This window comes from Nestor notabilis, unplaced genomic scaffold (assembly GCF_000696875.1).
Source record: "Nestor notabilis isolate BGI_N333 unplaced genomic scaffold, ASM69687v1 scaffold26844, whole genome shotgun sequence".
Classification (NCBI taxonomy): domain Eukaryota; kingdom Metazoa; phylum Chordata; class Aves; order Psittaciformes; family Psittacidae; genus Nestor; species Nestor notabilis.
Genome location: NW_009926410.1, coordinates 68,341 through 79,193, shown reverse-complemented (window position 1 = coordinate 79,193; position 10,853 = coordinate 68,341). Strand labels below are relative to the sequence as shown.

General features: G+C 40.1%; 1 protein-coding gene across 1 annotated transcript; it reads left to right on the top strand.

Moving 5' to 3' along the window:
- The first annotated feature begins 504 nt into the window (after positions 1–504).
- On the top strand, positions 505–7,707 carry CCKAR (cholecystokinin A receptor). The gene is made up of 5 exons (XM_010013526.1): positions 505–1,022; positions 1,775–2,026; positions 4,003–4,264; positions 5,702–5,829; positions 6,450–7,707. The coding sequence occupies exons 1-5, from the start codon at positions 902–904 to the stop codon at positions 6,974–6,976; spliced, it is 1,290 nt and encodes a 429-aa protein (XP_010011828.1). The 5' UTR covers positions 505–901; the 3' UTR covers positions 6,977–7,707.
- The last annotated feature ends 3,146 nt before the right edge of the window (positions 7,708–10,853 follow it).

Here is a 10,853-nt window from a genome sequence, read left to right as displayed (position 1 = left end):
CTAATGCGTAGCTAAAGTGCCACAGTTTATCAGTTCATCAAGTTTATATCTGAGTCATATACAAGTCCTTGCACTGAGAAAATGTGTAGGCTTCTGCTTATATTAACCAACAATTCTGATATCATACTTTCATAAGGCTTGATCCAAGAACATTGACGTTAGTGAATCTTTCTATTGACTTGCAGGGGTTTGAATCAGGTGCGTACAGTGCTTTTGTATGAAGTCAGCATTTCACCAAAAGAGATAAATGTAATAGCTCTTGTTTTTCTGAGCATACCCAGTCTTTAGACTGCTCTGAAAAATATGACGGTAAGAACTGTTTTCATGTACAGCATGAAAAATCTTCAGTATGCTTTTCTTTTCTCTGCCCTTTTATTCAACTACTCTTACCATTTTAAATGTTGTTGATTGAGAGATGGTTTTATCACTCTGATCACTCATTGGTTGTGATTTGTTTTCTGTGGCATAACAGACTATGAAAAATACTGCAGAGATGAGAGCAGGAGCAATCTGGCAAGGGGTTAATGCTGTAATCTTTTTCTAGCCTGTTTATAATCCCCACAGTAGTCCACTAACAGAAAAGGGTGGATCTAAAAAAGTACCAGAGGGGATGTGTGTGTGTGTGTGTGGATATGCGTGCATATGTATGAGCGTGTCTGTGCATGCATGCTTTGCTTTTCTGGACTGCCTTCTGTGCCCCTGGAATAAATCTTGTTCAGCCTGAACAGGACCTATGTGCCAGGTGCTCCTGACAGAGTTAGAAGAGCTTCCTTGCACAACTGCCTGTCTTGTATTTCTCCTGGAGATTTCATTCAGAAATGTATTTGTTTACTGCAAGAATGGGCAGATAGTTACAAACCCACCCTCTTCTTCATCAAAGCTATCCTGTGGACACTGAAGAATGGAAATAGTTGATGCTAGCTTCCTCGGGAACGGTACCAATTTTACTGCTTTCCTGTGCGATATCATTTTGGAAAATGACACTTTTTTCTGTGTGGATGATCCACCTTATCCTTCTAAAGGTATGTACAGAAAAACAGATTTTTCCAGGCAGTTTTAGTTCTAGCTGGAAATAGAGATACTATGGAAAGAAACAGACACACAAAGCTTTTTCTGTAAGGGAGTAGAAAATCAACTGCTTGCTGATAAGTTTGGATGAGAAACAGACAGGAAAGAATTACTATGTGCTGGTTTTCCAAGGTAAAATTCAAGTAGAACAAAATCTGGATATAGTGGAGAACTAAAACAGTTACACTATTGGGCAGAAAATGTAAACAGCACTGCTAAGGATTTGGACAAACATAATTTATACTCTTTCAGCAATTCAATAACAATGAAGTTATCTGACCTGATGCCATGTATCAAAGTGATTATATATGAAATTATAGCACTCTGAGGCTGAAAAAAAATATGCATGTACTAAAATGTTTGTGATTGTTGTATTGTTTCTTCTGCATAAAGGAGAATCTCTTTTGGTGAGTGAGTGGTGCACCCAAAATACTGTGGACAGAATGTGCTTTAAAGAAGTTGAATTTGGCTCTCCAAATGCACACTTTATTGTGGCTATTATATTTTAATGATACGCAATTCAGGTAGATCAGAACAAGTTTAACAATTGCAGCACTTCCACTGATTTTGCATTGGTATAAAGACATAAACCTTAATAAAACCGAGTACAGAAAGGCTTTTAACTTCTGATTAAAGTATAAAACATATGATGCTAGTCTATGAGCTATTTACTGCATAACTGATCTTTCCTTGTGACAATTTTCAGATTTGCATCAGATAATTCGGATTCTGCTGTATTGTTTGATATTTCTGCTCAGTGCTTTGGGGAACATCCTGGTAATCACAGTGCTGATAAGAAACAAGCGGATGAGAACAGTCACCAACACATTTCTGCTGTCACTAGCAGTCAGCGACCTGATGCTCTGCCTGTTCTGCATGCCATTCACCCTCATCCCCAACCTGCTGAAAGACTTTATTTTTGGAAGCACCGTTTGCAAAACTGCCACTTATTTCATGGGTAAGTCTTGGAAATTCATACTTATTTTGAAGACTGACTAATGAGATAGGTGAGAAGGTCATTAAAGACCAGTAAAATACTGATCGTTTCCATCTGCCATTGAAAAGTTACCAAACCCACGAAGGAACAACTTTATACTGTCATAATGGTTCTGGTTTCCTCAGTCTGATCCAACAAAAAGCAGACACCCACTTAATATTTTAGCAACATGTAGAAGTGTTTTGCTGGATCAGTGAGAGGTTAAGTGAGAAGTATGCTGCATAACCAAGCTTTAATGAGGAACCCAGCACATGTGCTTGCTTACCTGTCACTGACAGATTTATTAGCAGTGGTCAGATCACCCACCAGGAATGACAGGATTGTATGGTCCCCACTAAGGGCAGATTTTGCCCACAGATTTCTGGTATCAGTGATACATGAAAAAAGAAATAAACCCAGACCAAAGTCAGTGTCATTTGTGGAGCTGGAAGTTAGAGCAAGCACTTTCTGAGAACAGACCAGGTGTGATCAGAGCTCACCAGGAGGCCACAACATACAGATGTAGGTTTCAGAGGCTGAGTTTAAGAAGTATCACTTTTATATGCTTTGCATACCCCCTTTACTTGTGGAGCCAGGAGTTTCTGAATGCGTGGATTATGTACGTCTGTGTAAGTGATTTTGTGTCACTTCCAATACTTCCTGTGCATTTGCTTGTTTCTTAAAACAGAAAAAAAAAAAAAAAGGGAGAACGTTGTGTAAAGTTTTTGCAACCTTGGGGCACCCTCGGCTCATTATAGAAACCTCAGGTCTCCTTTCAACCCGTGCCCTTGAGAACTTTGCCATGATGTGAAGGTACACACCTAAAGTGTGCGAATGGGAAATCAACATCTTTTTGTAGATAAAACCGATAAAACTAAAGGCCATGTTTAAACAATTATGATGAATTGCTGCCATTAATACCACAAACCACTACTGAAGTGTTGTTGTCTTCACTGTGTAAATTACTTAAAAAAAAATAATCCAGTGAAATATTTTCTAACATGAAGTTTTTCATTACGAAGGCGCTTTATTTTAAGAGACAGAATGTGGATATTTCCCATTATCAGTTCAGGTTGACAGGGCCTTCAACTGACACTGACATGCATTGCATCACCTATGCTCAATTTTTCATCTTAAGATGTAGGAAGACTTGTATTAAATTACAGGTAATTTGTGTAGAGCAAACTGTAAAGGTATTGGCATTTTATATTTTGACCCACATTCACAAAGATTATTAAACGAAACTCATTTACAGAAAGAAAAAACTGTGACAAACAAGAAATATTTATATGTTGTAGTGATAAACTGGGGCACCGTAGTGGCAGAAATACAGACCACTGCACTATATTTTATAATATATGAACAGGAGAAGTTAAGGGCATTTGAAGGACAAAGATTCTGCTTCATGACTTCATTTCCACTTTGTAACTCCATTAGCATCTAATTTAAAAAGTGATAGCATATTTAATTCTCTTGAATGAGAAAATCAGATCACCAGTCAAGCAGGATGCTTAAAAAAATTAAAGCAGTAGAAGGGGGACTGTGAACTTCTGTGTTAAAGAGTAGTCAACAGCATAATCCCACTGATTTCAAACGCTTGTTTCAATTTCAGTCCAAATAGCGAAGTGCATAAACCACAGTAGTAAAGAAAAGAATTAGGAGGAAAAGGGTCTTCTTTCCCTGTTATCAGAATTTCATGGTTTCACAGAACGAATCTTTTCTCTTGGACTTCTGGCATTAGAGAAGTGCAAAGCAGCAACATCAGTCTGGAGACCCAGACCCATTGCCCGCATATTCTTCACTGACTTTATCAGTATGATATTTATAAGTATTTTAGATTTTAAATAATCCTGTATTTCATTTTCCCTGTGCATTCAGAAAGTTAGACTATTTGAAAAATAACATGAGCATTTAAGCAAAGGGAATAACCTTTTCCTTTATTTTATATATATACATAGGTGTCTCTGTAAGCGTGTCTACATTCAACCTGGTTGCCATATCTTTGGAGAGATACAGTGCCATTTGCAAACCTCTGCAGTCCCGGGTCTGGCAGACAAAATCTCATGCCTTGAAGGTGATTGCTGCTACCTGGTGTGTTTCCTTTACCATCATGGCACCATACCCAATTTACAGCAAGCTGGTACCTTTCACCAAGTATAACAACACCACAGCAAATATGTGTCGGCTCCTTTGGCCAAGTGATGTCATTCAGCAGTCTTGGTAAGACATAACTGACTGTTAGCAAATGCGTAATTATCTGGCAGAAAACAGGATTTCATGGTAGCGTTAAACCTATTGAAAATCAAGCATTAACCTCTAGCATACATTTACACTTCTATCATGCTTATTTAAGAAGTAAAAAAAAAATCATATTTTTAAGCTGCTTACATTTGACACTTGTATGACTTTTCCCTTGTCATATGAATGATACCCAACATGCCAATGATTCTCACACTGTGATCTGCTAAACCCCTACTGTTGCTGTAAAGCAAGCATCTGTCACTCTTCAAGTAGGAGTACTGCTTTGACTCATTTATACACAAACTTAAATATTTTCAGAGAAATCCTTGATTAATCTTTGAGAAATGCAGACACATACAAAAGCCCCTCTGTGTGCTGCCTTGCCCATTAATTTGTTTGTCTGAAGGTCCTCTGAAGCAGAGAAGCAGCAATATTACTTAGACATTGTGTCCTTGCACAATGACTGAACATTTTAAATGGCACTGAGAAGATGTAAGAGTTTTTTGGATACTGAAGGTCAGCTGGAACTGGGAACAAGATTAAAGTATGCACCACTTCAGTATGGTGTATCCACAAACATAGTAAATTTGTAGTAATGGTTTTGTAGTCTCAGGTATCCAGCAATGTTAGTACAGATGAGGAGGGAGGTGCAGGGGAAAATTCTGTCTCCCTGGTGTTGTGGATTCCCAGGTGCATTAGTGAGTTTGCACCAAAGTCCCGGGGAGCAGAAAAGACATAGGCTCATGAATGCAGTTAAACAGAATTATTTCCCAACTTGTAATCACATTACAGAAGCTGACGAGAAAATTAACAGAAGTGCAACCAAGTAAAAGCTGTTTCCTTTAGCTCAAGGGTGGTTGGCCCTGGGATGCCTCCCTGGGGGCTCTGCATGGTTGCAGGGATGAAGGCCCAGGTCGTGGCTGCTCTGTCCCTGCCCACTTGTGCTATGGCCCTTGGCTCATGAAGAAGTGACTGCCAATACCAGGGGCTCCTTTGAGAATCAGCAGTACCTCATTTGGCTTCTGCAAGGCAATTTTTACATCCTTCAAAGGTACAGGGCATCTGGTTACAGCAGGGAGCCCTGCTCCTGGGCAGAGAAACCTTCTGCTCCCTCTAACCATTATGAGAGTGCCCATTTCCTCAGGGCCTGCAGAGATTGGGTGATGGATGTTTTGCAGCTGCAGTAGCCTTGTTCCTGCTGTACTTTTCTGGGGGAAGAGGAGAAAAGGTGGGAAACGCCTGATTTCCAGAGCTGTCAAAACAATGCGTTGTATTAGCATGAAAAAACGTCAGAAAAATCTTGAAATGCTACACATACACATACACATACACCCCCCCCATTTCTTGCCTGGAGCAAAAGGAGCTTTTCTGGTTTTGTGCTGTTCCCTGGTCTCAGTTTGTCTTTTGATTCTTTAGGTACACTTTCCTGCTGCTCATACTCTTTCTTATACCTGGGATTATAATGATGGTTGCATATGGCCTCATCTCATTGGAACTCTACAGAGGAATAAAATTTGATGCCAGCCAGAGAAAACCTTCACGAGGTAACAATACATTTATACCGAGGTTTGGGGTTCTTTTAAGTTAGCGTTGAAGATCTGAGCAGTCATCTTAAGGCTACTGAAAGCAAAACTGTCTATTTGAAAAGACAATCACTATGGCCAGCTATGGTCGTGAACCTGCCAGATGCACTTGTTGACTGCAGTTATTCTGTTATTCACTAGCAGATAATTCCTCACCTATGTCTTGTTTGCAAAGACTCTGGGCAGGATATATTCAATTTTAATTTGCTTATTATGGAAATACCAAGATTATTTTTTTTCTGGTAATGGATGGGGACCATTTCTGTCAGCGAACACCACAAAACAAATCTGTGAGATTTAGATAGAAGCATATAATTTTGAGAACTATCTTCTGTAAATACTAAGGCAGTGTTCTTACATCCTTTGCATCAATTTTTATGGAGCTAGGATGTGAGAATATTGGGAGATAGTGGATACAGAGCAGTTGATACTCGAATGGCTCAGAAGTAGGCCAGTACCTTCTCTGCAGCAGTTGTTCAGCCATGAATCACGTTATTTATTTAGACTTAGGCTCCATTCTTAATTTTTTTATTTTGAATCACTGTTTTGCAAACTATTTAAGCACTAACTTATATGTACAGAAAGAAAAGTAAGTACCTGCAGTGCCAAATATGAGGACGGAGATGGATGCTACCTCAACAAAACCAAAAGAAAAAGGAAAATGCCATTGCAGCAGCTCTCTGCTACCAGCCATAGCAAAATAGACAGGGTGAGAAGCAGCAGCTCTTCTGCCAACTTGATGGCCAAGAAACTTGTCATCCGCATGTTGATGGTGATAGTGGTTTTGTTCTTCCTTTGCTGGACTCCCATCTTCAGTGTCAATGCCTGGCGCGCGTTTGACACCGCTTCAGCAGATCAGCGTCTCTCAGGGGCTCCCATCTCCTTTATCCACCTGTTGTCCTACACCTCTGCCTGCGTGAACCCTATCATATACTGCTTTATGAACAAGCGCTTCCGCATGGGTTTTCTGGACACTTTCACCTGCTGTGCAAAGCAAAAGCCCCCTGCAATACGGGGAGAGGTTGGTGATGAAGAGGAGGGGAAGACGACAGGGGCTTCACTCTCCAAATGTTCTTACATGCACATGAATGCATCTGCACCCCCCTGAGCTGTGGCAGAAGAGGCAACAAGTGGTCTACAGAAATTCAAGTGTCTATCATCTGGTCTTGGAAAGTGACTGTGGCATCAGCTGAATGTGATATAGTTCTGAGGTAAAGAAACACTTCAGCTGACAGTAAAGGCAGTGAGAATTTTATGGGAAATGGATGCTATCACTGTCTGAGCTTTTTATCGTTTTCCCTTCAAAAGTACAAAGGAGGAAGAGGGCTCTTTGAAGATAAGGGACTTCATAAGAAACCTTAGAAGATGCTCTATTTGTCATAAATTCTCCTGTAAAAAACTGGTGTCCTTTACATGCATGGTTTTGCTCAGTTTTCAGCTGCAGTTCTGAGTATCTCTTAAAATTTCCAAGACATTAACAGATTCTCCTCAAACATGAATACATGTATTGCAGTCTTCACTTCAATATCTATGCCTCAAAATCAAAACCTTTCCATTACATTTGTAGTATTTTTTCATGTAATTTTAGCTGAGCTAATCCATGTTGAGATCATTTTGGTGGTGTCATGGTCAATTAAAAGAAGAATTCCAGAGTGGGGAGAATGGGCTTGTCCATGTGCAAATAATGCTTTTAAGTAAAATAATTTCATCTTCTTTTTAATAAAATGAAAATAAATATTGATGACTTTGTGGATGGAATGGATTCTTCACTTTGGCAATAACCTGAATTAACATAATTTAATGTATTTTTGATTTAAATAAACCCCATCAAATAAGCACGAAGAAGTGGTTTTCTTCTGCGTAGCTGCAAGCACCCACACATAAATGTGGCAGGGTCTTAGATAAGCCCCAAAGGCTTGTGTGGAAATTGTCACACTGGGAAGCCCAGGGATAAATGATTGGGATAAAGGCAATGAGGCGATTTTACAAAAGACACAGGACTGAAGATGTATGATGATGCCCAGGGTAGTCAGGCTTCACAGATACATATTTACAGTCACTCCTGGCATGGTACTGCCCATGTGGAAATAGAAGCCGCTGGATGTAAAAAGGCAGAAAGAACATGCACAATGAGCAAAGGTGGAAAAACTTTATCAGAAAACACAGTTTTTTAAGCTTTTTCCCCAAGTACACGATTTTCTCCAAGCACACGTATTTGTAGACACGACTCAACACTTGGAATGATGTGATTGTTGGTGTTTTGTTGAGCGAGGATCGCAGTCTCTTTCCTGTGCAGCGCACAGGTGAGTGTGAGTGTTCAGGTCATTTATTTTGTTTTGTGAAAATATCCTGTTGGAAATGCTTCTATCTTCCACCTGAATCAATATTATTTAGAAAACTTGTTATTAAGCAGAGATTAAATTTGAGCACAGCGTGGAATGTAGATTTGGATATAAAATACAATCTCTCTCAGGTTTTTAATCAGGAAAATCTGATCTCTTTACAGAACGGTTTTAAATTGGAAATACTGTTTGAGTCCCACGCACCCAGATCCATGTTCTGCACTCAGATAATGCCTGACATGATTTACCCGTACAACTTAGCACACCACTTTGGCCATTATTTTTGTTGCATCCAGCTTGTCCACAGACAGGAAATTAAAAAAAACAACAATTCTAACCACCATTTATGCACAATCCATAGAAACAATATTTTCCCTGCACGGTAATAAAGTGCCGTTGTTCCTGGAACAGTGCCGAGACTACTGACACAGGCCTGACCTTCTGCAAATACTCACCAAATTAAATTATGTGATTTAATTCATAACAACGAAAAGAAAATTTTACTTCACGGAAGGACACAGGGTAAGACCCTCAACAAACCTGTCCTGCGTGTTGAAATTGAGGGAACAAACTTCACTGCTTTTGGATTTATGTGGAAGAGCGAGAGAAGAAAAAATATTTGTGAAGTATTTTACAGCATTTGAAAGTCTGGTTTTATTATAGGACATAGTTTAAAAATTGTTGTTTAAGCAAAAAAATATATAAATCACATTTTATAATATACAGGATGTGAATTTTGCTGACTATGTGCCATATAGTGAGACCATCTACTTCACCACTCTGTATGCAGTTTAAAAGGCAAATTCCCCTTTGTAGCTGTAGATTCTCCAGTACCTTTAGAGCCCACGTACCAGTACGTGCAGCATTACCTGCTCCAACTGATTTGGTTGAGGGATAGTGGTTTCAGATGAAAGGCAAAAGCTATTTTCAACAATGCTTTAATCAGATCACAGCCCCCTGTGGCCTCCATTCAGTACCTGCGGCTGAAAGGAGCGGAGTTCTCTGATTGATTCCCCACTCGTGACTATCAGGGAGCACAATTTGGAGCTGATGAAGCAAGGGAGGCAGGAGAAGAAGATGCTGATGGAGTGGCAGTTGGGCGACAATCAGGGGAGGGTTAGAAATGTGCCAGAACAGACACGTTTCCTTTTCTCCAAGGCTTGTTTATGCATGTGTCACTCTTACCCTCCATTGCCCCCTAAGCACATTTTTGCGTCTTAAATGGCTGCGGTAACTCTTCGACCAAGCTCCCAGAGTCACGAGCCTTAAGACAAATTCCAGCAAGGGGGAGGAATTAAGTTTTTAGAATGCAGTATTGCAATCCAGTCATTTTGTCATCTTCTGCTCTGCTTTCCTAGCACAGGAAATTTCAGCCTTCCTGCAACCTGCATGCATCTTAATGACATTTCCCTGATCTGTGCATTGCAGAAGTCACTCCTGGCTCCAAATGTTGCCTTTTATTGCTGAAGTGCTGTGGAGTTGTCCCAGCACCTTTAATTCAGATACCTCTTTAAGTGGAAATTCATCTTCTACAATAAATGTTGGTGGAATAAACATATAAAAATAAAAGAGGCCATGAAATCTCCTTGTTTTAACATTAGTTTATTAGGGTTGCGGGGAGAAATCCTGTCCCAAAATGGACACAATGAATGGGCAGTACCTAAAAGCAAACTGTTTCCCAGACGTAGCACAGAAATGGCAAACCAAAAACTTTCAGGTGTATAATGCCTGTAAATCTCTGAAGTCTTTCTCTTCTTCCCCTTTCTCCCTGACTCCTGTTTTTTTGTCTCCCTTTGTCTTTCTGTTATCTCTTTCAGCTGCATGTCACCATGGTTTTTTCCTTCTGTACCCTTCCCAGTCTCCAGGTTACTTTCCCCCCATCAGCAATTGCTAGATTTTCTTTCCTCTTTGACAGGTTTATTTTCCTTCCCAGATTTACTTTCCCAGAAAGCACTTTCATCTTCATTTTCCCCTATCATCTACAGTTGACAGACTCCTGAAACATATTGTTCCAAGCAATATATCCTGCCCACAATGCAACAGTTCTGCAATCGTCCCTTACAACCCTACGTCTGAGTTCACACATTGTGTCTCTTAAACACCAGCTCCTGGCATGCTGAAACAAGCAGTATATGCTAGATCATAAGACAAAACCATAGCACAAAATAATGTCCAAGTCCTCCTTTTCTACCCTGTCATTATTACACACAGCCTCTATTATTAGGGTCAGTTTAAGGCAGATGCCTAAAATGTTGCTAAACAGAGCACTTGGTGGGAAGGGTGAAAATTGAGGATATATTTGACCGTTGCCAAGGCAAAATGCAGGTGCTCTGAATGAAAACTAGCATGTGTATTTGGAGCTGCAGCCACTGAAGGTTCACACCCCCCTTAGATGAGTTGTGACCTCTTTTGTGATGCTGCCAAGCCCTTCTTGGCAAAGTAGTGAGCCTGTCCAGGCTCCTGCCTGCTCCTCCAGCCCCTCTGCCTCCAAGCCCAGAGATAGTGCAACCTGCATTCACACATCATGGCTCCTCACGACACTTTTCTGGCTTGGAATAGGTTATTTCAGGGTCTGACAATACTGAAATAATGCAATACTATAGAGATGCTGCAGCTAAAGCACAACAAATAAACACACACATA

What these genes read in the sequence shown, in the direction of transcription:
- CCKAR (XM_010013526.1), top strand. Translation starts at nt 902, where the DNA reads ATGGAAATAGTTGATGCTAGCTTCCTCGGGAACGGTACCAATTTTACT. An exon ending in TCCACCTTATCCTTCTAAAG is followed by an intron (nt 1,023 to 1,774) that starts GTATGTACAGAA and finishes GACAATTTTCAG; the next exon opens with ATTTGCATCAGATAATTCGG. An exon ending in AACTGCCACTTATTTCATGG is followed by an intron (nt 2,027 to 4,002) that starts GTAAGTCTTGGA and finishes ATATATACATAG; the next exon opens with GTGTCTCTGTAAGCGTGTCT.